We start from the raw sequence: 26117 nt of genomic DNA, 5'->3' as shown, positions 1-26117 counted from the left end.
AGTCCCCAACCACACGAGCTCCAGGAGGGCAGGGGTGTTCCGGGTGTTCTGGGTCACCGCTGTGTCCCCACTGCTAGCACAGGGCCGGGCACATAGTGGGAGCACAAAACAAATGTGTGGGTTTCACAAAGTCACCTGAGCTCACCTGGCCCCAGGTGTTGGGTGGGGGTGGGGGTGGCAGGCAAGGTGAATAGTCATGAATATTCAGCTTGGCCCTCTAGTGCTTTGCTGAGTTGTCTCCCCCCCCCCCCCCCTCCGCAGCCGCCATGAAGTCAGGATCTCCACCGCCTGGGTGGGAAACTGAGGCCCAGAGCGGGAAGGTTATTTGCTGATGGTGGCAGCTGGAAGTCCGCCCCTGTGTCCGGCACCCACCCTGTGCCAGGCCTGCTATCAGGAAATAGGAACCGAATTGGGCAGAAACTGGGACAGTTCCCCCAAGGAAAAAAGAACTGAAACCGGGACAGGCGGAGCCAATAGGGAGAGGGCTAGGGTTGGGTCTGGAAGAAAAGACTCTGGGATGCCAGCCATAATTTGGGGTGTTGGGGGGACCGGGACCTGTCCTTCAGGGCCCTGGCGAGGAGGTCCAGAGGACAAATGTCAGCAAGGCATAAGGTTGAGCTGAATTAGATGTTCCCTTGGAGGGAGTGAGAGCCCAGTCCCTAGAGGGTATGTAAGACCAGGCTAGCTGCCCTCGGGCAGAGATCCTGGAGAGGAAAGGGAGGGAGACTCTCCAACTCTGGGATGCAAAAATCCCCAGGAATTCTCAATTCCCAGCTTCTGGGAATCTGATTGCTGGAGTCTTTTGGAATTAGGGCCCATGGGCACCTTGGGGAGATGAGTCCAGAGGGGCCTACGGGGCCCAGGAGAGGAGGAGGGGTGCCAGCTGAGCCAGCACAGCTTGGAGGTGGGCGATCCCACCCCCGCCAGTTAATGACATGTGTGCCACTGAACGCTTTACTTTTCTGAGCCTTAGCTTCCCAGCTGGAATATGGAAATAATGACCACACAGGGTCCGTGCACTCATTCATTCACTTTCCAAATATAGTGCCTCTGTGTGTCAGGCACAGGGCCAGGCGCCAGGTGGTGATTACAGGAGCTCTCCCCTGCCACCGCGCTCGGCGTTCAGTAAAGGTGGCCGGGATGACACTTATACAGTAAGGGACCTCGTTATAGGGATAGTCACCTCCCAGAAGGGCTGCCACAGGCCAGGGGACGGACTGGATCTGAGGAGCTCCCGAAGGGCAGAGGTAGGGCCAGCGAGGCTAGGGTGAGCGCAGGCGGAGGCAGCTGCGTGTAAGCAGGGACTCGTGAACAGTTGGAGCTGGCCACACATGGCTACTCGGAGAGGTAGTGATCCTCCGCCTGGGGAGGCATGCAAGGCTCTGAAAAGTAGCTATCAGGGAGGTCATTAGGACACTCTCCGCGCACAGGGTGGGCAGTGAGCATGGCTCGTCTTCAGAGGTTCCCGCCTGTTCTGAGCCGTCCAGGAGCCCCAGCCCCTCTTCCAGGACAGCCCAGGAGGTGGGAGAGGGAGATCTTTGGGCTGGGCAGGCCTGGAGCGCCACCTGCTGCTCCTCAGAGACACTGCTCGCAGTGAAGGGGGGGGGGATTGTCTGGAACCCCAGGGTCTCCTCCTGCCCCTCACCCGCCTGCTCCTGCTCTCCTCGGGGTCCACAGGTGTTCACGTTCACCTGCCCGCCGGCCCACCGTGCACAATCACCTGCCCCGTGCCTGCCTGTGCATTCGAGCTCCGTCCCAGCACTTGGGGTCACCCCCCCCATCAGGATGCACACAGGCTTCTGGCCCACCCCGCCCCTCTGGGGAGCCTCGCTGACCTTCCTGGGCAGGGCTGGACAGGGCTGGTGTCTGCACCCCTCACCTTGTTCTACTGTCTCCCCCAGGAGTGGGAGCACCTTGGTATCCCCAGGGGATAGTAATCGCAGAGCCACAGCAGAGCTGACTGTAGGCCAGGCGCGGCCCGAGCCACCACGTCACCCCACAGAGAAGCTAGGAGACCTGCCCCAGGTCACACAGCTGCTGAATGAGAGCTGAGCTCCCGACCCAGGCTCTTAACAATCACACCGTAATGCCGAGTCCAGAGGTAGGGCTGGGAGATTTGGTGAATGAAAGAGCCAGTGAGGGGATCCCTACTGCCGCATGAACGCAACCGACTTGTGGGCAGACTCGAGTGAGCCTGGAACCCGGATAACCCCCCACGCCTAACAGCCAAGCTTCAGCACCCCAACCAGTCAGACCTTCCTGTGCTCTCGGCCTGGACTCCGGGCTCTAACAAGACAGCAAGGGGAAGTGGGAGGCCTCAGCCAACATCCTTGAGCTCTGAGCCACCCCATTGACAGCTGCATCTCCGAGCCTGGCATACAGTAGGTGCTCAATAATTGTTGTGTGACTCTACCTGCCCCCAGCATTTGGCTACACAGACTGGCCCTTTGTCACCCCACATGACCATATAAAAAGAAAACTATGGGGCAGCCCGATGGCCCAGTGGTTTGGTGCCGCCTTCAGCCTGGGGTGTGATCCTGGGGACCCGGGATCGAGTCCCACGTCGGGCTCCCTGCGTGGAGGCTGCTTCTCCCTCTGCCTGTGTCTCTGCCTCTCTCTCTCTCTCTCTCTCTTTGTCATGAATAAATAAATAAAATCTTAAAAAAAAAAAAAAGAGAGAACCGTGATCCACTAAGGGCTTACTGTTCACCAGGCACTGTTCTGAGCGCCTGCCGGCAACAGTGTCATTGAGGTGTCCCCACGTCCTGTGATGTGGGGACAATACACTTGCCTCCGGGGCGGTCACCACGAGGACCAAATGAGCTAACGCTTGGGAGCCCTTCCAACAAAGCCTGGCGCCCGGTGAAGACAGTGCGGTCACTGGCTGCTCACTTTGCCCCCATTTCACACCTGGGGAGACAGGCTGAGAAGCTTGTGACAGGCCCCACATGGCAGAGGCGGGCATGCCGACGGCTCCTCACTGTGCCATCCCCGCTCCAGGTAGTCCCAGGCCGTGGGAGAGGAGTCCCTGTGCCCCCCAGACCCCCCTTCCTCCTCTGCTCCCTCCCCACCCACCTTCTCATCGCATCTTCCAATGTTGGCTGGACTCAGGATGGAGGCCGGAACCCCGGCTTGCTTCTGAGGAAGTCTGAGTGATTGCAGTCCTGAGGTGAGTGACTCCAAAATTCGGGAACTGAGGCCAGATTCTGGCAAGAGCCCACAGAGAGAGCTGGGGAGACTCACAGTCTGCTGCCCCAGCAAGTAAGAGGCCTACGGGGGTGAACCTCAGCTTCTGAGGGAGGCCTCGGGGCCTGGGAAGGGGCCAGAACAAGCAGGTACCTGGCTTGGCCTCCATCCACGGGGGCCTTCATCTGGGTGGGGGGAGCCCCTGCCCATCCAAGGGACCTGGCTGTGTGATGGACAGGCCCGTGCCCTGAGCTCACCTGAGTCCTGTGTGTTAGGTGCTAGGCCAGTCCTTTCAAGGTGAGGGGTGGGTGACACCCCCTGGGCACACAGCTGCCAGGAAGGGGGCAGGATTTGAACCCAGGCCTCTTCTTCTAAGTCTGTGAGCTGGGGGTTCACAAACTGGAGTCCAGAGGGCTCCGGGGAGAGGGAAGCAGTGAGGCAGATTTTGTTTGAGCTGAGTGACCTGTGGGCCCCAGAGCAAGGCCGGGGCTGGTCTTGCAGGTGAAGTGAGTGGAGGCCGAGTCCCTGAGCAGACACCTTCGTCTGGCCAGGTCTGGCCCGGGTGCCAGGCCACGGGGTGGTGGCGGGGCTCAGGAGGTGCTGCTTGAGGGCCGAAGAGGCCTCTGGGACCCCACGCTGGGTAGGGATAAAGACAGGGTGGGTCCCAGCTCTGTGGGCCTGAAGCTTGCACAGTGTGAGGAGACCACAAACTCAAAATTAGGAACGAGGCTTCGGGAAGGGCCTCTGCAGGCCAGGGGCCCTGAGGCTTCAGCTCCCCCGAGTTTTCAGCTTGGCCTCTGTAAATTTGCAGGAATGAGCAGGGCACTGGGCGAGGAGGGGTTAACACCACTGAGGGTTTGGGTGTCAGGGAGGAATCCAGGAAGGCTTCACGGTGGTGGCTGCAGGGGGGTGGTGGGGGCGGCAACATCTCCACTGATCCATGGCAGGCAGGTCACACAGAGGCTGAGCCCCTGCCCGGGAGGATGGCCCCTGACGCCTCGAACTCCAGCTCCCAGTGTGTGTGTGCATAAGGCCAAGAACATTCTAGGGGCTTGTTCACTGTAGCTAGAAAGAACAGGGGGGTGGGGGGCCTCGTGTTGCTCTCCCTACTGCACCCCCCTCATCTGCCCATTTTATAAGGGAGAAACCGAGGCCCAAAAAGAGGAAGTGAGGGCAGCCCTGGTGGTTCAGCGGTTTGGCGCCGCCTGCAGCCTGGGGGGTGATCCTGGAGACCCGGGATCGAGTCCCATGTCGGGCTCCCTGCATGGAGCCTGCTTCTCCCTCTCCCTCTGCCTATGTCTCTGCCTCTCTCTGGTGTATCTCATGAATAAATAAATAAAATCTTTAAATAAATAAATAAATAAATAAATAAATAAATAAATAAATAAATAAATAAAAATTTAAAAAACAAGCAGGAACTAAATTCTAAAAAAAAAAAAAAAGAGGAAGTGACCGGCCGCGGGTCACAGAGGCACAACCCCAGGCGGCTTCATTCCCCGCCCTGGGGGCTCTCTCACCCACTCCCTTCTCCTTGACCAGATGCCCCATTTGCAAACATTCATGGGGTAACACCTACCCCACAACCAAGGCCCTTCCTTCCATAGGGGGGCGGTTCCTGCCAGGCCAAAAGTAAGGTCACAGGGCTAGGAACGGCCTGGGGCAGGTCGGGGTGGGGGGAGCTGGCCCATGGGTGGGTGTTCAAGCACCTGCACCCAGGGCGGGGAGGGGAGGGAGAGGATGGGCTGCAGGGCTGCAGAGGAAGGGGAGGGAGGAGAGCACGGGAGGGGCGGCGTGGGAAGGGAGGAGGGCCCTGCCGTTCCAGAAGCCATCCCACTAACACACCCCCGTGCCTGGGAATAAATTGCACATTTGGAGTCATTTTCCTGGAAGAAAAAAAAAAGCCTCTCTAAAAATACTGTTTCTTTCTCGCCTCATCCTGAGGCTAGAGCAGCCCAGCTGGGTGACAGCCAGAGCAGGGGGTGCAGGACAGTGACCAGGAGCTGGGCGAGAGGAGGAGGACTTGGGGGTGGGGGGCAAGGAGACCCCCTGAGCCCGTGGAAGCTGAGCACGCAGCTCAGCTGACCGTCATTGAGATATTTGATGTGGGGATCCCTGGGTGGCGCAGCGGTTTAGCGCCTACCTTTGGCCCAGGGCGTGATCCTGGAGACCCAGGATCGAATCCCACGTCAGGCTCCCGGTGCATGGAGCCTGCTTCTCCCTCTGCCTGTGTCTCTGCCTCTCTCTCTCTTACTGTGTGCCTATCATAAATAAATAAAAATTAAAAAAAAAAAAAAAAAGAGATATTTGATGTGTCTTGCATTTCATTGAGGATTTTGAGATCCGTAGAGACCCGCGTCCAAACCTCAGCCTCCGCTTCTGGAGCCCCTGCTCCGGGCTGGGCGGGCACAGAGGGGGCGCGGCAGGAGCTGGCATTCGGGGCATCCGGGGCACCAGCCTGGGACACAAACAAGTAACCGTGGGACAGGTCTGCTGTGGGTCTGCCCTGCGTGGCCACCCCGGGCCGCAGGCTCCTCACTCCTCAGTGGATCAGGTCCGGAGGCCAAACTTCCTCCCCAGTGCCCTGGGCGGGGGGTGGGGGGGTGGAGTGGGGGGTGCGACGGGGCCTGTCAGAGGGCAGGAGTGGGCAGGGACCAGGAGGCCTGGGGACTCTGGGGTCAAATCCCTGGGTCGGCCACCCCCTGCCCGGTGACCTCGGGCCACCACTTTGCTGCTATGGAAGTTAGAGCAAGTGACTGTCCTGCTCCGGGGCTTGAGGGAGGTGAATAGCACCCCGCTCGGGGCCGGGCCCCCCAGTCATTCCCAGCATGGGGCGCTCCAAGCCTGAGGCTGCTGGGTTGGGGGACCCTCCGCTGGGATTGGGAGATGGAAGCTGAGCCACCTCTGGAACAGGACAGCTGTGGCCTCCTGACAATCCCTGGGCCGGCCCCAGCCAAGACATGTCTTCACCCTGGGCGCTGAGAAGCACCGGGCCGTGTCCTGGAGTTGCGGGGAGGGGGTGCGGGGTGGGGGAGCAGGGGCGGGAGCAGGCTTTTGGGGGCCACTACAGACCAAGGACAGCGTGTGCCTCCTGGGAGAAGTGAGAAGTGGGCCCCCTGATTCGCCAGGCACCATCCTGGGCTCCAGCAGTTTTGAGGGGGTGGTTACTAGTTACCCGCTGCTGCGTAACAAATGGCCCCCAACCACAGCAGCGTAAACGGCAACCGGTGCTGATGGTCTCACCCGGTTCCCGTGGGTCAGGAGTTCGGGGGCAGCTGAGCTGTGTGGGTCCGGCCCCCGGTCCCTCATGAGCCCCCCGTCCTGGCAGGCACAGTGGGGGCTGGAGGCCCTGCATGCCGGTGGCCGGCGCGCCCGCTTCCAGTGGAGACCCCAGCGCCTCACCACGGGGACCTCACCGCAGGGTCCTGGACGTGAGCAGGCAATCGTCGAGCGAGGAGCTGGCCTGGATGGCCCACTTCTCCTCCCCGTCCTGGCGTGTCCACGCGGCCCTAGTCGCTGGGAGAAGGCACGAGGGGGAGAGCAGCGGGAGGCGCCCGGACAAGGCCATTCAGGCTTCAGAGCATCCCGCAGGGGAGCTAAATGCCACAGTCGCTCCAGGGAAGACTGGAGGGTCCCAACGGGGCGGGGGAGACTGGAGGCAATAATACTTAACAGCATCTCCTATTCCTGGTGTGCCCAGCCCTGTGCCAGGCGCCCAGAGATAAAATAAGATTCACAGAGGTCACGGGGGCGGGGGGGCCGGGGGGGGGGCAGTGGAGCTGGGATTTGAAGCTACGCACCTACAGGTTATAAAAAGACTTAGAGGTTTTAGTCGTTTTAAAGTTTGGAGGGATCCCGGAGTGGCTCGGCGGTTCAGCCCCTCTTTTTGGCCCAGGGCGTGATCCTGGAGTCCAGGGATCGAGTCCCTCGTCGGGCTCCCTGCATAGAGCCTGCTTCTCCCTCTGTCTGTGTCTCTGCCTCTCTCTCTCTCTGTGTCTATCATGAATAAATAAAATCTTAAAAAAAAAGAAAAGAAAGTTTGGAGCATGAGCCAGGCATGTGGCCCCAGAAAGAGGCGCCAAGGCCTCTGGTCATATTAGCAAGGGCATGGGGCTGCCCTCGCCGCCAGCTCCACCCACCCGACCTCGTTCCATCCCCTGGAGGGCGGCCCGGCTGGTGACCGCTCCAGTGACAGTTGGCTCAGGGAGGGCATGATTTGGCAGAGGTAGCCCAGGGAGTCACAGGCGACCCTGGAGCCCAGTGAGCCAGATTCTCATGACCTGACTCTGCTGCCCCAAGCCAGAGTGAGGGACTAGCTCTGCATCCAGAAGCTGGGACAGAGGCAAGATGAGGGGAAGCTCAATCTTAGGGCAGATGCCAGACCTCTGGTCCCTGGCGGCGGCGGACGGTGGGGGGGGGTTGGGGGTACCCCACTCCGAGGCCCTCAAGCCGGGAGAAACCCAGCCCTGACCTTGGAGCCCAGAGCCCTTTGACCTCTGTAATTCTTTCTTTAGGCAACAGCACCCTCGTGTGGCCACAGCTGGTAACTACATGAAGCCTCCGGTTTCCTCTCCCAAAATGTTTCCTTCTCCAGCACCTCGCCCTTCTGAAAGACAACTGCGAGCCAGGGAAAGAGAGAGAGACAGCTATTCCTGGAGCTAAGGGGAGGTGGCAGGAGCGAGATAGCACGGATGGAGCCCTGGACTTGGGGTCAGGAAACTTCAGATAAAATCCTTACTTGGTTATTGACTCATTCATTGCACGGCTGGAATCTCCAATTCTTCATCTGTAAAACGGGCTAAGTCTATACCCAGCCTTTACCCCCCAAGGCTTCCATGAGGATCAAGGAATCACAAATATGAATGCCCTCTGGAAACTGTAAAGCCCCGCAACCAGGTAAAAAGACCATTCATTACATAAACTGTGTGTTGGAGGGACTCTGGTAGAGAAACCCAAGAACATAGGTCTCCAGCTGGCGGAGGCCCAGGATACCATATCCTGGAGCAGAACCGGTCAGTGGTGAACTGCGGTGGGGAACTGGATTGAACCCCAACCCTGTCCGGCCCCACCCCCTCGTCAGGCCCCAGTTGGTCCGATCCAGACACACTTGCCTCAGATCCCAGAGCTGCTCCCCTGAGATGGAGCAACCCCATTCCTCACAGGACTGGTGTGAGCAACTAACAGAGCTGGTTCACAGCAAAGGACTTTACGTAAGCTTCTTTACGTGAGGACAGGGGTTGTCGGCTTCCCCAAAACCCAGGCGCAAAGGTCAAACATGATCCATAGCAGCCATTCATTATACCCATGTGCCGGGCACGATGCTTAACGGTGTAATTTCACTTAATTCTCACAACCAACCTCAAGAGATGACCCGGGATAAAGGCGATTACACCTCCTGTTTGTCTGAAACACCTCCCCAGGCCTCAAAGACACGGGCTTGAACAAGAGGTGGTGGGAAGGGGGCGGCTATCACACTTCCAACCTAGCACTGTGCTTGCTGCCACTAAAAAACACCCACCAAGATAAAACATGTCACTAAATGCTAAGAATGAGGAGAGGGGAAAAACGCAGAGTATGGACCTAAGTGGTCCAGGTGGAAAGAAGAAAAGCCACACGGGAGCAAATGCCTGGGACGAGCCAGGCCCCGGACATGCGTCTAACAGTTCCCGCTCACACCGCTCCAGGTGTTCCTCCAATCTTATGAAAGAGGAAGATGGGGGCTCGAACACGTCATGTTGCTCACCCAAGGTCACAAAGACAGACAGGGGAAAGAAATTCAGGCCTCTGGCTTCGCCTGCTTTGCACACCACCCTGCGAGGGTCCAGTAAACGCGACCATGTCATAGCCCTCACCTTCCAAGGCACGGAGACTACTACACACATACGTACTAGCACCTTCCATTCCCAGGGAGGAATTTGGTTAAAGATGAGGTGATCTCCACAGGCACAGAGAGTGCAAGGACTCCTATTTGAACTTGATTCCAGAGTTGCCCAGGCAGTGACAGATGGTGATGCCCCTCTAGTGCTCAGCTCTGGTGGGCCCATGGGGACTATCAGAAGCCTCAGGAAGGTTCTGATTTCAGCTACTGCTGCACAATCAGGTCCTGGACTCAAAACCTGAGCTCAGCTTCCTTTTCCCTGGCGACAGTCCCTTACCTTTGAGAGGGAGATGATGCCAAGTTCTTTCTGCGACCGGCCCAGAGCTCCACCTGCAGACATTAGGTAGTACAGGCTCCCACCTGGCCTCCCTGGCCAAGCCTGTCCCGTAGCTGCCAATACCAACCAGTCTTAATGGCACAAAGGTGGTGAAAGGAGGGTGAGCATCCTCAGGCACAGGTGGCAGGCCCACCTCTGTGAGCAAGAGCCTCCAGTAACCAGGTGAGCAAGCTAGGCTCCTGGACCAGCCTCTGTGAGTGAACATGGATGTGCCAGAGGAGGAAAGGGAAGGGGCCTCGAGAAGGGGAGGCTAAAGCAGACCAGACGGCCAGAGAGGGCTTAGCTGCCACCCACCTCAAAAAGTTAGCTGCCCACTGGATTCGAATCTAGACCCCAGGCTCACGATGCGGAAAAGGCCAGAAAGAGTGAATGAAGAGCATCGTAACTGGGTCCCACCGCAGGGCACCAGCTTTTCCAGGATGTTCCCTGTGACTGATAGGCAAGTTCTCGGCCCAGGGAGGTGGATACCCTGATTTTTCAGTAGAAGTTGGAAATCTGGACGAACGATCTTGCTTTTGAAAGCACTAGGCAGGCTAAATCCAACGTCTTTGGGTCAAAATGGACTCCAGAGCTATGGGTTTGCCACACTGGCCATATTCCAATTGTATCCCCACCCTCCTGTAAACAGAAACCCCAGCAAGCAGGAGAAAGGGTACAAAGAAGGAAAGGGTTACACTGGAGCGCTAATATTCAGGGGGAGGAGGAGTGAAAATAGAGGCACAGACTCAGATTCCAAAGTTCTGTATTTTTCAAAATAAAGATCACACATTGTTTAGAGACAATCTACACAAGAGTTACAAAAAATAGTTGCCCAGGCATAAGCATACACAGGTTTGTTAATTATACACATATGGTTACAAGTGTGCTTGCAAAAAAGTTCATTGGAAATATACACAAGGCTCTGGAAATGTACACCGTGTAGTGTTACAATTCTATATTCAAACAAGGAAAATTGACAGTATGTTACATTCACTTACAAGTAGACAAAATGCAAAATACAGTTCATCTTCTGTACAAAAAGGAAGGGCAATTCACACTTTACAAGGTGAGAGGGGCTCTGATTGTAAGGAAAGCTAGGGCGGGGCTGAACTTTGCACGTCCTTATGACTGTCACAAAATAAGCAAAACATTACTTTTTTAGGATTAAAAAAAAAAACACTAGTGTGAACTGAATCATCTTGAATAACATTTAGAAAGGATCTTGCTACTGTGGGACTAGGTGACAAATAAAACCAAGCTATTTTTTTCCTTTTTAAACATTTAACTAGGCTGTATAAAGAACATTTATTCCTTCAAAAGAAAAAAAATTTACTTCTGGTTGAAATTACAATTTACAATATACAACACTATATGCTACGACCATAAAAGGTGTGAATATACACTGAATGCACAGGGCTGGCTAATTCTCTTTTCTTACCAAAAAACGTGTTTATGTTGATTCAAACTTCTCCACATTTACATTACAGGTATACAAATGTACAATTGTACAATCAAAAGTATGTTCGACTACTAGGGTACATTATAGATACAGATTAGACATCAAAACAAGAAAATACTACAAATTTGTATATATGCAAAGTCTACACCAAGTATACACTATATATTTATAGAAGCAAGACCAAAAGCAGAGTTGGATTTTTTTTTCTCATGCTAAATAATCAGATTTTGCCTTTCAATGTTAACAGAAAAAAATCCAGTAGGCAGTAAACAAATACACCCGCCCGGCCTTGAAAGACATCCTAGGAGCTCACATCTCCTCCTCACAAAACAGACTACACATCTTCTTCAGCATAATATATTGTCTCCAAAAAAGGCAATTTTTCGAAGTTTCATAAACTTAATGTCATAAACTGAAGCTTTAGCAACTCTAAAACAATTTTCATTATATATATATATATGTATATATATATATGTTTTATAAACAGTGTTAAATGCCAGTTTGGGGTCATTTAACAAAATTCAAATTTCTCAGGTTTTTTTGTTTGTTTTTGTTTTTTACTAAAATGAGGAGGTGGGGAAGAGCTATTTGCAAAACTTGCCAGCAAGGCAAAATGGGTTAAAAACCTTTTTTTTCTTTTTTTTTTAAACTTTTTTTGTTAAACCAACCACCCTGAAAGTTTCCACACGTGTGTAATATAGATACAACATTGAACAAAATATGTGGCCTCCCATGTACATTGGTTACCTATGTACAAGTATCCTATACACCAGTAAAACAACAGGGCAATTAGTCAATTAAAAAAAATAATTAGTACATGTTATGCGTAATAAAATTAAACAAATTTACAAAGGCTTTTCCACTTGTGGATTTGATTCCTTTTTTTGGAGGAGCAGGTAATCCTGGAGCAACCATTTACCCATTTCATCTTCTATACTAGAACATTTCTGGTTGCTGGTTGGATTTGCCAGTGGGCCAGTGAGGTCAGTGGGAATGAGGGGACAGGGTGACACTACCTCAGATAATACCATTAGGGGGGCCACAGATGGGCCCTAAGTCAACGCCATTCTTCATGTAGTATTTCTCCAGCTTGGCCAAAATGTGCTTGCCATAGGTGTATTTGCGGAGAGTCGCGATGTGGGGCCGGATCTGGGGAGGAAGCACAGCTGGCGTTACTCTGGCCTGCAAACCACTTGTGGGCTCCTGCTATGCTCCCAGGCACCGAACTGTGCGTGTGAGTCCATGAGGCAACATCTTCCCCTGGTTCTGTCAAAGCACCGCAACTCTAGTACTACAGTGACCCATCTGAGCGGGCGAAGGAGGAGCTCCTGAGTACTGACCAGGGACACAAGGGCTCTGGAGGCAGCTGGCCACAGACTACTTCCAGGTCAGAATCCAGAACATATGCATCCTGACAACCACATCACTGCTGCATGGCACCCTCTGAGGCCTGCTTCCAGCCCCTCTGGCCCCACTCAAGGAACCTGGCTCCCTTTAGCAGCAGGGGGTGGTGTGTGTTCTCTTCTGGGCAACATGAACCCTGAGTATACCACCTGACACAGAGGATCCCAGAAAACTACTAATGACAACTATAAACATGACTAGTGTGGGCCAGGCACTGATCATTTAAGCCTCATACGACAGGTGTTAATTATCCCCATTTTATTGATGAAACCCAAAGGTACACTGCTTAAGTGGCACATCCCAGGCCAGATGGCTAATAAGGCACAGGTGTGTGGCCCTGCAACAGTGATTGTTCTGCCCACGGTGCCAGTCTGGCCCCTCACCGTCTCACACCCTGGACACGAGAGGTGCTTCCTCACTGGAGCCAGCCTTCCTCTGCCGGGAGCTCATGGAGTTTTCTAGGTGCCCTGGTTACAGCGTGGAGCACGCCACCTTTACAATCACTGGCTTAGCCACCGACGGTTCCACAGTGAAGGACCATCCTTTACCAGCCTGCTACTCCATCCTGATGTGCACTTGCACACTCAAACACACTGGACACCTACACCAGGGTAGATGGACACTCTCCACATTGACAGCTGCACGCAGGCCACCATTTCTGTCTGGTTGGCCAGGTCGTCAAAGCAAGGCAGTGTCGAGTAGCTCCAGACACCATTTGTTGTGCCACAGGACATGGACCCACCGCAGCTACTGCGTTCTCACCTTCAAGCCCATGTGGGGAACCATTAACAGCCCTGGGTCCAATTCTGAGCTGTGTGACCCAGAGCACTTGCCTCACTGCCTCTGTAAAAAGAGCATGAGATACTGCTACACTTTCATTTGGGCTGTAGTGATAACTATAGACATGGCTGTTTTTCTGACAGTAGGACATGAGCTTCAGGACCTCCTTGCTTTTTGGTGGCCCTCCTTTTAGAAACATTAATGACATTCACATTCAATTCTTTCATCTCTCTGTCCCTGGGACTGGTTGGCTGCTAAGTCCAGCCACAGAACTTTTATCCTTCTCCTTTCCAAGAAACTAACGACTCTTGTGCACATATGTGTACACTGTGGTCGACCATTTTTTACTTGATTTGGTAGGAGGTGGAAAGTAATCAACCTGCTCCACTGTCACCTCTTGTTAAAAAAGGACACTCTCTAGCAGCGAAAGCTAGAAAACTCTTTAGTTTTCTGGATCCATGGGACTCTTCTTTCAACTCCCTCCATCAGCCAACTTGCCAACCCCCATTCTGTCTACTTGTCTTCAACCCCAAAGCTGTCACACCTCTTGGCTTTACCATCCAGCCTCCTCACTGCTTCCTCTCTTCTAAATTACTCACCAGCCAGGACAATTATGTGCACCACAGACCTGCCCTACTGTACATACTTTACTTCTTCAAACACACAGTCTTGTCTCCTGCTTCCAAGCCTTTGTATACCAGGTTCCCTCTGCCTGGAGAGGTTCAGAGCTTTATTCAAATGTCACTCTCTTGGGGAGCCTTCTCTGTACCCCCACATCAGAAGAGTCCCTGACACATTTTCACACGGTCCTCCCCAATATTTCCTCAATATCACTGCCACGATCTATACACAGTACTGTCATATTCACAAGTACCAGCGCCCTGCTGATAGGAGGGCTTATCTAAGTACACACACCAGTATCTGTCAAGTGAGTGAGTGAATGAATGAATGAATGAATGGACATACTTAAAACTTCTGTGTTTCCAATATGGTTGCTGCCTGATGCGCATATCCAGAAGCCTGACAGCCGGAAGGCCTCTGGGCCTCTGGACTCCCCCAGCCTTCAGTCGCCATTGCCAACATCACTGAGATGCTTCACTGTGTCAGGCTGTGTTTTGAACTGGAGACGGCGGGTACCTTGTCTGGCTCAGAGCTTTTTGAGTCCATAACAAAGATTCTCATTACCGAACTTTGTTCTCAGTGAGGGCAAGTGGCTCATCATTGCCAGACGGTGGCCAACACCTCCGCTGAGAAGGGCAGGGTGAGTCCAGAGCCCAAAGGCCGAGGGTTCAGGTTAGAGGCATGAACACAGCTGCAGCATGCCTGCCTGTGGGTGTGTTTTGCCTCCCAAGCCATGGGGGCTATGTGGGGCTGGCTGGACCAACTCTGAGACTGTTCCAGAACCCATGGGCTGCTTCAGGTGCTTTCAGCTCAGCACCCTGACCCCACCCCCCACTCCACCCCACCCCCACCCCCACCACCTAACAGTTCAGACTTCTGTCCCTTTTCTCTTCACTCCTCCTCAGCCTGGACTTTCCCTCCCTCGAAGCCTCGTGCACGTGTGCTCATGTGCTCACCACCGCTCTTCCCCATACTGTGCTCTGTGGGCTGGGACCAGGCTCTGTCATTTCCGTGCTGATGCCTGGCACAGAGTGGGCCCCGGGTGGATATATCAGTGAAAGGTGGCGGAGTAAGTAAGAGGAAAGAGTGAGAAAAGGAAACAAGGGAAGCAGGCTGATCTGTTGGACTGAAAAGCTGGTCTCCTAGGAGCAGAGGAGTAGAAGCATACCCTGAGGATCACAGAGGGAAATCCCTCACAAAAATGGAGTTTAAGACTCTTTTGCACCAGTGAGCTACTGAAACATGGAGACAATGGTCACTCTAGATAAAAGGAAATAGAAATAGGAGTACAGTATGAGACACTGTCCAGTGACAAACTCTACAAAAAGAAGATGTCTACCTTCATTTGCCTTTCAGAAATGTTAAGAATGTCAGGCCTCAAACTCTTAAGTGATATCTGCCCACCCTGGCCAGCCCACCTTATGCATGACGATCTTGCGCTGGGCTGGCTCTGCCACATCGATCATCTTCTGGACCACGTAGTTGGCATACTGGTCCTTCATCATGGTGTATAAGGCACTGTGGGGACCGTCATTCATGGTGCATACCTCGTCGATAAGCACAGCACGCTCTGTGCGGGACGCATGAGTGACACACTTCTCCACAACGTTGCTGTAATGAGACAAATTCAGGGACAACTCTTAGAACAAAGACCTTGGTTGGTAGGCTGTGCTTGCCTGGCTTCTGCCCTGACCTCACAGTCAGAAGTGAAAGAGAGCTGGACACTTTTGGAAGATCGATTCACCAACTACCTAGCTCTATGAGAGTCTCCCTTTGCCACCCATGGCTGCCAATGTGAGCCATGGCTGAGACCAGGTCTTGGGAGAATGCCAGGACCAACCCTCTCACAGGTGAGGGGAACAAGCCCAGGTAAGTGAAGGGACTCACATACAAGGCTCACATGACTGCTTCAAAGCTGCACTTGTTAACAATTATAATTTCAACACAACCAAAATCCATGAATTCTCTCCTTTCTGAGTGTACTGATGTCAAGAACAAGTCTTCCTTATGTCTCTATGTCTAGTGTCAACCACAGAGAGTGGCAACTGAGAGAGAAGGTCCTGCAGACTTAGTCAAGGACGGCATAAGTGGGAACCATAGCACTCATCCAAAAGCCTCATGCTGCCTCTTCAGAGTCTAAGAACAACCCTATCAGTTTGCCGGCATTTCTAAACATTTCACAAACACATCGTCTTGGGAAAGGAAAACAGGAATGTGCCTACACTAAATCTAGAGGGGCCAGAGAGAGTGATTAAATTACACACAGATGTGCGAATGGGTACTTACCATTGAGGCCTGACTGATCTCATTAATGCTTGTTTTTAAAAACCAACACTACTATGCATCTGTGGCTCTCTGGGTATGAGGAAGTTGTGTGATGTCAAAGAACAATAGGTATTATTCATATTTGTACTGCTGGAGCCAATACGTGGCAAAGAGGACATCTGGTGGGTCAGTGTGCAACTGAAGGTTTTGCAGAGAGTTCATGGTTAGGGGAAGAGCTGCTCTGGATCACAGTATACTAACACTGAAAAGCAACTTAAAAGAGTCCAGATCTAGTTAATGCAGGAAGCTCTTCTGTGACAGTCCTGAAAGATGGCCACTTAGTCTCTGCTTGGGAATTTCTCATAAGCTGGAAGTAATAACTTTCTAGGGCAACCTACCACATGGGCGAATGGCTCTATAAAGCCCTCTTTACATACTGAAGCAAAAGTGCTCTCCCCTAAAATATCACTTATTTGTCTTAATTTTGCCTTCAGAGACTGAAAAAGGAGACGTATACCTACTTCCAAAGTCCCTTAAGGCAGGGGGACTCGGTCTTACTCCTTCGAAGGGCCAGCCCTCTGGATATCTGAATAGTCCAGTAACTATCACCAGAAAAATTCCCCATTCCACAAGTCCTTACACCATAAGGGGGTGCTGTTCCATGGAGTTCTCAGTGGTATCTCATTTTGAACACTGAGTTTATATATATGCTTTTATTTAGAAAACAAAATTCCAAGGGCACCTGTGTGGCTCTTGGTTTTGGCTCAGGCTGCGATCTTGGGGTCATGGGATCAGGCCTTGTACTCAACTCAAAGTCTGCTTGGGATTCTCTCTATCCCTTTGCCCCTCCCCATCCATGCACACTTTCTCTTTCTCTCAAATAAAATCTTTAAAAAGAAAAAGGAAACAAAATTCTCAAGCTAAAGTGTCAAGAACTCCCATCCTATTCGTCATTTCTTCAACCTTTCTTAAAATACACAATGTCTGTCAAGTCTAGTGAGCTAACCAATCAAGTCTAATTAAGACAACAGCCTCTCCCTCTGACACATCATCACAGAAAATTTTTTTTTTACCCACCTTCCTTCTACAGCACTATGCAACTACTATACAGTACTACTCTAGTGTGATCTCAAAGTATGGCACTCTGGAAGTGAATCTCCTAATAGCCATTGGCTTCTCCCTTAACAAAGAAAAAAAGGGAGTTAAGATTACTAATCCCGTTCAGAGAGCTTTACAAAGCCAGTCATGATCTCCAAATATTCTGGCAAAGGACTCATCACTTTTCAGGACTACTTGGTTGGACTGTATCTTCATCCATTTCAGGCCTGCTTCCTCCCACAAATTGGTCAGGATTAAAATAGGACTTCCTACTAAACTGGATTGGGGACAGGACACTCATTCTTCTGCGTACAGGACTCACAATCCTTAACACTGACCTGTCTTCCAAGAAAGCAAGCAGGTAAATCAGCTACACCATGGGATCCCACTTGGCCAAAGACTTCCACCTAAAGTTTATTCTAGGCATTCTGAAACTATAGTTCCCAGCCCATTTGTGGGTGGTGAGATCAATTTAGTGATTTGTGACCAGCTTTCTCTTAAAAAAAAAAAAAAAAAAAATGAAACAGAACAGTAAGTATCACAATTAATCATGGACAATGCCGTTTCATTTACACGTGTATGCATGCATGTGCCTGTGCATGCAAAGTCAATGACAGTTTTACTTTGGGGGGTGGGGTCACCATTAAAACTGTTAGAAGTTACTACTCTATTTTATTGTTTTATTTCTATTGATCTATTTCCAAGTGTATCAGCTCTTCTGTTATCTCTAATTGGCTGTTGCTATGGCCACACAGTGAATCCTACTTCAGAGGATTTATTTTTCTATTCTAAAATTTCCATTTTGTTCTTTTTATAATAAAGCTAATTCTCTACTAACTTTTCATTCATTAGGATCATATCTTCCTTTACATCTTTGATTGTAATTAAAATAGGGGCTTTATAAACCTTCTCTGCTAATGCCAATATCTGGGTGGTCTGGAACTAGCTGGACTTTTTTCTTTCTTGTTCTGTTTTTTCTTGACTATAGGCCATATCACATCTTCCTGCTTTCTAGACATAATGAATGACACACAGTAGAGCGCGAGTTTTATTACATTCCCCCAAAGATATTACTTCCCCAACTCCTTCATTTAGTGCAGATGACTTGGCTGAACTCAAACTGTAAGCTTCTCCCATGTTAGAGGACTCATTTCTCTCACCCTCAGCTGGGCTGCCTCAAATTCTTCCCACGCAAACATGGTTTAAGAGCCAAGCAGGCATTTGGGAAGTTTACATGTGGGCCTCTCCTTCCCTGGTTCTCTTCCTTTCCAGGATTTCTACGATCACTCTGTCACTCTCACTGCCATGGTGGACTGTCCCTAACTACCTTCTGGAAACACTGGAAATATTTTTTATCCGTCCGAACTTTAGAAGCCCAGCATGGAACAGAATGGGAACTGCCTACAGGCAAAAAGCAAATTAAAACTCGGAAATTTCCTGATTACAGTCAACAATACTACATTATAAAAAGTTAAGACACTAGATCTTAGGTGTTCTAAGACAAACAAGAAATGGTAATTATAGAAGATGATAAGGGTATTTAGCTAACAGTACTGTAGTAATCATATTGCAATATATAAAACCAAAACGTTACACACCTCAAACTTACACAATGGTATTTGTCAATTATATCTCGATACAACTTAATACAAAAAGAAAAATCAAAAGGGATGGAGGAGGGTGAGAAGGGAAGAGTCCCCCAGTCAGTGTAATTACCCCTTCCAAGTATCAACAAGTCTTCCCCCCTCCTCCAACCCCTTCTGGTATCTACCTATTCCTGGCCACTCTCTAGTAGCTTAATGCCTTCAGGAAGGTTTTTGGCATTTTGTCCACAATTTTTAGACGTTATCTGTGTGAGGATTAGGCCCAAAGTAGCTACTCGTTCATTACCAGATTGCAAGTCTGTTGTAATATTAATACTTACACCCGAGAGTGAGACAGTAAATACACTAGAAAGAAAGAAAAAAGTAAACAGAGGACAGTGACCCAAGGAAGAGTTCTAAGAGATTCTGCCCCGACTTCCCTAGTCCTGCCAAATGTCAAAAAAAGGCAAGACAAGGTCACAGAGATCCTGATACAGTCAGGCTGCTGAGACACTGGACCTATGATATGAGTGTTTTTATTTCTTTTCTCTCTTTTCCATGCTACAACGTTACAAAATTTCAAAACTTAGAGATGAACAATTTAAAAATATCAAGGTAGTCATGCCTGCTTTGTAATCTATCCAAAAAACCAGAGATATTCCCAATATCCCCCAAATAGTCCCCACAATGCAAATTACTATATTGTATGCTGTAGGGTACACACATCCCACTTAGAAAGGCCATATTGCTAATGCCTTGGAAAGGCCATCAATTTCTTCTCCAACCATTGCTAATCATAAGTCACCAAAAACATCTTTCACAATCTGGGATAACTGGTTCATTTTATTCTTGACCTAGCACAATATGAAGACTAGAAAAGAGACTCCAAGAAAGATTACTATATATGTAGATAGGGCACACTGTCTCTTAATTTTGGCACTGGAGTGGAAACTGAGTAAAGAACATTTCATATTCCGAACAAGTGAGTTGTGTCCAGTTCACCAAAGTACAAGATTTAAGTTCTTTAGCAACAACATACTTCCCAGATTACAAAGTGGAGTGAGGAGGCATATAAGGGACCTGCCTTGTTAGATACTTTATAGTAGAACCATTTGACTTTTTAAGCTGTGTATACTTTGAGAAAAATAAACATTTAAAAAAAGAGGAGAATGAAAACTCATTCTTTCTCTCAAGACCGTCTCTTCTGGAAAATGGAGTCCACGTGATTGAAAGCACACACCTTGCAAATTTGTGCTGACTCAATACAAGCACATTGCCTCGGATTTCTGCTACAATTTTACTTTTGTCCTCAGGACGGCCATGCTCCAATACGTGCTGAATCACATAATTTCCATACTGATCCTGTTTGAGAAACAGAAATAAACTTTATGTAAAAATGAGTTCTGTGGATTATCTAAATCTTATATCTAATCAAAACCTACCTACCTTCCTAGTACACCATGACAGCTTACCTGAATAATAATGAATACCTAGGAATTTTAAAAACAGATAGGGAGTGACAATTTTTTCCCTTATCATTACAAAAGAGGAACATATTACCAGATGATGGAACATTTCTGTACATATTTATGCCCAAAGGTTCCTAGTTGGTTTCTTCATAAGCTATTAGACACAAAAGAGTAGGCCTCCTCTCGCTTTAAAAAAAAAAAAACAAAAAAATAAAATAAATAAATAAAATAAAATAAAATAAGAAAGAAACAGGAGGAAATAGGTACAAATAAAGAGCGAGCTATTCTTCTCTCAAACAGAAATGTAATCTCTAAGAAAAATGTGAAACAATGTTTATGTCCAACAAAACAGACAATACATTAAATAACATCACAAGCATTCAATAGATACACTAACTCATCTAAAGTTAAAGGTACTTTGAGAGAGGGATGCCTATGTGGCTCAGTGTTGAGCATCGGCCTTTGGCTCAGGACATGAGATCCTGGGTCCTGGGATTGAGTCCCACATCGGGGTCCCTGCAGGAAGCCTGCTTCTCTCTTTGCTTATGTCTCTGCCTCTCTTTCTCATGAATAAGCAAACAAATCTTAAAAAAAAAAAAAAAAAAAAAGAAAAAAAAAAGGTACTTTGAGAGAATACATGTGTATAAGGAGGCAAAAATATTTATTTGTAAGATTGAAAAAATTAAGAATGTTCAAATTATACTATTAAACACAAGTGCAAAGGCCAAATGTGTTTGCTTCTGGATGACAGGATTATGGATGATTTCTTTTGTTGCTATCTGCACTTCCAATATTTTTCTCCAATGAGATTTAATACATTTATAACCTCACATCTTCCACTAAAACATACAATAAATTCTAACAAAAATGCTGCTTCAGTACAATAATACTACATGTAGAAAGTGTTTTATTGGTTACTGTGATGTTGGAAGAAATTTTTAGAGGCAGAAGCAAAAGAAAGTATTAGCTAAAAAGATGTCAACCACGGGGATCCCTGGGTGGCGCAGCGGTTTGGCGCCTGCCTTTGGCCCAGGGCGCGATCCTGGAGACCTGGGATCGAATCCCACGTCGGGCTCCCGGTGCATGGAGCCTGCTTCTCCCTCTGCCTGTGTCTCTGCCTCTCTCTCTCTCTCTGTGACTATCATAAATAAATAAAAAAATAAAAAAATAAAAAAAAAAAAAAGATGTCAACCTTACCCACTTAGTTCATCTGAAATGATGAAGTTAAGACCCAGAGATAAAATGGCCTACACCTAAGGTGATACCACTAGCCAGTCAACAAAAAGCTGGCAAGCAGTGCTCTTCACTCCAAGGCCCCAGGCTCTCTTCATCACCCATATTAATAAAGCACAAACCAGGATGATAAACAAAAACTTGCCCCAAAGCTTCAATGGGCATTTTAAACACATTAGTATTAACTCTTCTGGAACGGCTGGATACCTGTGCTGAGAAAACACACAAGCTCTGGGCCTGCATGAGCCCACGGGTGTTTGCAGTTACTCTACTAGCAACTCCACTACCTGTACAAGTTGCTCTGTGTGCTGGTGAAGCTCCTCTAAAATAGGGAGTGTCTGGTCAGGGAGACAGTGCTCCAGGATCCTCTGAATCACTCGGCAGCCATAAGGATGCGTGGACAAAGCAAATACCTAGGGCAGATGAACACAAATAACAAAGCCAAAAATGACAGTTGTCACTTTCAATGCCTTGGTGTTGTTCATATACATTGTTCCATTAAATCTTCCCAAAGACTCAGAGAGCAAGAGAGAGAGAGTGAGGATTATTCTCAGCATATGGAAGAGAAAACTGAAGCTCCCAGGAAGTTTCTACAGTGTCCTTCCAGTCATACAGATAGTTACTGACAAAGCCAGGATATTATGTCTTAGTCTGACTCAAAAGCCCAAATTATAAATATGGCACATTTGAGTTCGTTCTACAAATAATAAGAAGTGTATGTATGCATGTGTGTAAACCCCTTTCAGGACTATCCTAGGAATGCACCGATGTACATAAACTCAGAGGTGAAAAGGACTTTTCCATGAAGCCTAGAATGAACACAGAATTAGTCAAGGTTATAAAAAACCATAGTTAAGAGGCCACAGTGTCCAAGGACAGTGTTAAAAACAGAAAAACAAAGGGTTAGGATCAAATGTTTTCACCTAACCACATTGCAGTCTGCTAAATTTAATTAGGGTGGTTTCCAGCAATAAGCAAGAAAAGGTTCCTCGTTTGTTGAGTCTGGAAGATAAGCACATGGGCTTCTGCTCTGGGCCACTCAATCCCAATTCTGGCCTTCCTAGGAAGTATGATATGGAGCAACCTGTACCTCCAGTCTGTTATCAAGAATAATCATAGGGGGTGCCTGGGTGGCTCATCTGGTTGCGCATCTGACTCTTGGTTTTGGCTCAGGTTTGGGTCTGCTTGAAGATTCTCTCTGGCCCTCCCCTGTGTGCTCACTCAAGCGCGCTTTCTATCAAATAAATAAATAAATCTTAACCAAAAAAAGGGGGGAGAATCACAGGAATAATAGTAACAGCAGCCCACACTAGATGTTAACCAAGTGTCAGCACACTAAGTGCTTTCTTTTTTTTTTTTACACTAAGTGCTTTCTATATGGTTTTTAATATGTAGTTGTGTAACTGTGCACTTCCACAGTATAAAGTATGGTTCTGCTCAATTTTATAAAAATGCTAAAAACTCAGTCTGTAACTAATTAACTTATTTCACTCAACATTATTATGTTTCAAGTATTTACTTCTGGGATGCCTGGATGGCTCAGCAGTTGAGTGTCTGCTTTCAGCTCAGGGCATGATCCTGGGTCCAGGGATCAAGTCCTGCACCGGGCTCCTTGCAGGGAGCCTGCTTCTCCCTCTGCCTATGTCTCTGCCTCTCTCATGAATAAATAAAATCTTTAAAAATAAAACAAAACAAAAACATTTACTTCTACCATGGAGCTTCTGCTGGGCAAGTGCTTGAGCCTGTTACTTTAATTTCCGTCTAACCCTCTGCTGAAAGATATCTAGATTATTTAGTCTTTCTTAGGAGAATAAGGCTGCTTTCAACATATCTAAATAGTCTCCTAGTATCCACATGTAGGTCTTCCATCAGGTACACACCTAGGCTAGGAATGCCAGGTCACAGGAAATATAAATGTTGAACTTTGAAAGTGGATGCAGAATGATTTTTCAAACAGTTGTGCTAACATCTCTTCCCACCACCAGTGATCAGATCCCACATTCCTGCCAGGGCACAGCAACCAGTGGGTGAACAGTGATCTATCATCTGTGCCCTTATTTTCCATCTTCCTGATTACTGACAGAATTATTCTTTTGTATGTCTCCTGCAGATTGGTGCATCTTTTGTCTGTTAGTGCTTATGATCCATTTTAGCACTAATTTATACTATACTCTTTGATTACAGGAATTCTTTACCTATTTGTTATTAATTCTTTAGTAGCAGTTTTGTCTTAAAGATATTCTCTCCCTTTTTGGTGGTGTAGTCCTTTTACTTTCCTGGTTATCTATTTTGATAAATGTAAGATTTTAACTTTAAAGTAAACAGATCAACTCTTTTCTCATTAATTCAGAAAACCCAAACTACCCTCTAGGTTAACACCTGCAATCTCCTTACCACTGTTAAAAATTGAACAAACCCCAAAACCTAAACAACTCTAAAATCCCCTTTCAAGCTAGGCTTAGCAGTACACATGACCACACCTGAAAATCTACTTAGTGTTTATCACTTTTTCCCTTTTAAAAACAAAAACAAGAAACAATTTCAAAGACCCAAGAAGATGTGTATTTTATTCTCTGTTCCATGTTGCTTAGGAGGGTGTGAGGACAATGTTTGGGGAAAGAGAAGTTAATGACAATAGCCAATTACGAGGCAATTCTGGAAAAATCATGGTATAAGAAAATATCAGCTCTGCTTGGAAGCTGGTGCTAAGAGCATAGGGGCTCTTATGACATACAAGTAAACAGAAGAAACTAGAAGCTATCTCTAATAGGTGTGGTCACTTGGGGGACACCCCACAAATGCTACCCTATTCTCTGCTCACAGTAGAAAACACCCAAAAACTTGTTTCCTTTGTTTCTTTCTTAATTCACTTACCTGCCCCTTAAACGCATCAATAATAAACTGCAAAGACTGGGGCTGCACACATTCGATGCACTTCTGAACCACGTGATTACCATTCTGGTCTTTCACACACTTCAGGACGTGGCCGTCTAGCTCCCGAACCATCTCATTCTATTAGGAGGCAAGGAAAGAAAGCACCACCAGAATCACAGCAAGCCAAACACCTAGACAGTCAACAGTCTCCTTACCAAACACAAAGCACTAGGCAGGGAATCTATGATAATGAAGTGCAACCACCCAGCTGTGGCACTGTGACAACACGGCAGAGCCAAATGAGGAGGACTGCAGTGTTTCCATGTATCAGCAAATTTCCTATAACAGTAATTTGTCTTTAAAAAAAAGTTCTCTAACTTACCAAAGACCTCGGAGACTTTTTAAAAATGGAGACATCTATAGAAAGGAACCTGTATAAGGTATACTGTACTAGAGAATTTCCGATTATAATTTATCATGTTCTTAACATGACAATTCTGTAAGGTAAGCGTTAATAAGAAGAGTCAATCTACAGCTTACGGTGTAGGCTACATGTATCTCTAAGTGCTTAACCTATAATGACTCAATGAATCCTCATTAACAATCCTATACACAGGATACTATTATAGATGAAAAAAACTAGGTAGAGACAAAGTATTTGAGTTATAAAAATCATAGACCTACACTGCCCAAGATTCAAACCCAAGTAATCTGGTCCCTGCGTGGTAAAACAGTGTGGGTCAGTGAAGCACTTGTCAGTCAGCTATATATGATCCTGAACATACTCTTCACCCACATATGTGGGAGGTGACTGAGAGGGAGGTTAAGGAACCAAGGGGGTCAAGAATATAGAGAGCGACTAACCCAGAATTCTAACCCAGGTCTGTAACTCCAATGTGATCTTTCGACCAGGCAAGCAACAAGCATGGCAGGAACAGTACTCTCAGGAAATACAGAAGACCAGACGTGGAGATGTGCGAGTGTGTAAGAAAAACTGGGAATACTGGAAAAGACCAGACACTGGAGTTGTGAGAGTGTGTGATTGAGCGTGTGAGCAAGTATGTGTATGTAAGAAATGAGTGGAGATGACAAGGGTATAGAAAAAGAGATGTTAAGAGTTTCACTGATTCCTTTCTTAACACCTAATACCTGCACTATGACTGGGCCCTGGCACCTGCTGCCCAATCCCCTTGCTGTATCCAATCTCTATCCGATCTTCTGTGCTGAGTATGTATTTATGGCAGAAACTACAAGCCAGTCCACAAAGGTGACATTTATGAAAACAATGTCTGGGATGTGAAATATGTCAAAGAAATTAAGAGATTATCCCATTAAAGGAATTCAAGATTACAATGCCAGGGACTAAACAAGCCAAAGGCACAGAGTCAGGAAAGTTTCCTAAAGCAATTAATCAAATGTCAAAAAAAAAACAAAAAACAAACAAAAAACAAACAAACAAACAAAAAAAACCGAACAAAACAAAAAACAAAACACATTTACTCTGGAAATATAATTATGGGAATCATAAGTTAAGAATGATAGCTATATATAAAGAGAAAGATACGAACACTTTTAATCAAGATAAAGGGGAGGTGGGTAGCCTGGGTAGCTCAGTGGTTTAGCGCCACCTTCAGCCCAGGGAGTGATCCTGGAGACCCGGGATCGAGTCTCATGTTGGGCTCCCTGCATGGAGCCTCCTTCTCCCTCTACCTGTGTCTCTGCCTTTCCCTGTGTCTCTCATGGATAAAATAAATAAAATCTTCTTTAAAAATAAATGAATGAATGAATGAATGAATGAATGGGAGGTGGATTCCTTGCATATATTCTGGAGCCCAAAAACTTGACTGGTGAGGAGTTAATTTCACTTAAAATAAAAAACTTGTCTCCAGAAAACAGTCAACTATTCAAACCAGGAAGAATCATACTAGGCCCGGAACAAGGTAGGCAAAGAGGC

General features: G+C 48.1%; 2 protein-coding genes and 1 non-coding gene across 22 annotated transcripts in view; all 3 read right to left on the bottom strand.

Annotated features, from left to right (window-relative positions):
• The window catches only part of SDC3 (syndecan 3), a 43585-nt gene extending 37093 nt beyond the window's left edge, over window positions 1-6492 (bottom strand). The window contains exons 1-5 of the mRNA XM_077896504.1: window positions 6359-6492; window positions 5549-5641; window positions 3444-3649; window positions 3076-3206; window positions 1092-1223 (exon numbers count right to left, since the gene is read on the bottom strand). Of these exons, the coding sequence (XP_077752630.1) occupies window positions 1092-1223; window positions 3076-3206; window positions 3444-3649; window positions 5549-5641; window positions 6359-6492 (696 nt within the window). The remainder of the gene's footprint in view (window positions 1-1091; window positions 1224-3075; window positions 3207-3443; window positions 3650-5548; window positions 5642-6358) is intronic.
• Window positions 6493-10123: 3631 nt separating this feature from the next.
• The window catches only part of PUM1 (pumilio RNA binding family member 1), a 134435-nt gene continuing 118441 nt past the window's right edge, over window positions 10124-26117 (bottom strand). For all 20 annotated transcript variants that reach the window (XM_077898781.1, XM_077898783.1, XM_077898790.1 and 17 more), the window contains 5 exons: window positions 24164-24301; window positions 21577-21702; window positions 19828-19949; window positions 15060-15252; window positions 10124-11985 (listed from right to left, as the gene is read on the bottom strand). In XM_077898781.1, the coding sequence (XP_077754907.1) occupies window positions 11854-11985; window positions 15060-15252; window positions 19828-19949; window positions 21577-21702; window positions 24164-24301 (711 nt within the window). In that variant the 3' untranslated portion in view covers window positions 10124-11853. The remainder of the gene's footprint in view (window positions 11986-15059; window positions 15253-19827; window positions 19950-21576; window positions 21703-24163; window positions 24302-26117) is intronic.
• Window positions 14162-14249, bottom strand: LOC144315015 (small nucleolar RNA SNORD103/SNORD85). The gene has a single exon (XR_013380832.1). It is a non-coding gene; the product is annotated as a small nucleolar RNA SNORD103/SNORD85 (small nucleolar RNA).

This window comes from Canis aureus, chromosome 5, assembly GCF_053574225.1.
Source record: "Canis aureus isolate CA01 chromosome 5, VMU_Caureus_v.1.0, whole genome shotgun sequence".
NCBI lineage: Eukaryota > Metazoa > Chordata > Mammalia > Carnivora > Canidae > Canis > Canis aureus.
The sequence above is the reverse complement of the archived record's forward strand: the minus strand, read 5'-3'. Positions and strand labels throughout refer to the sequence as shown.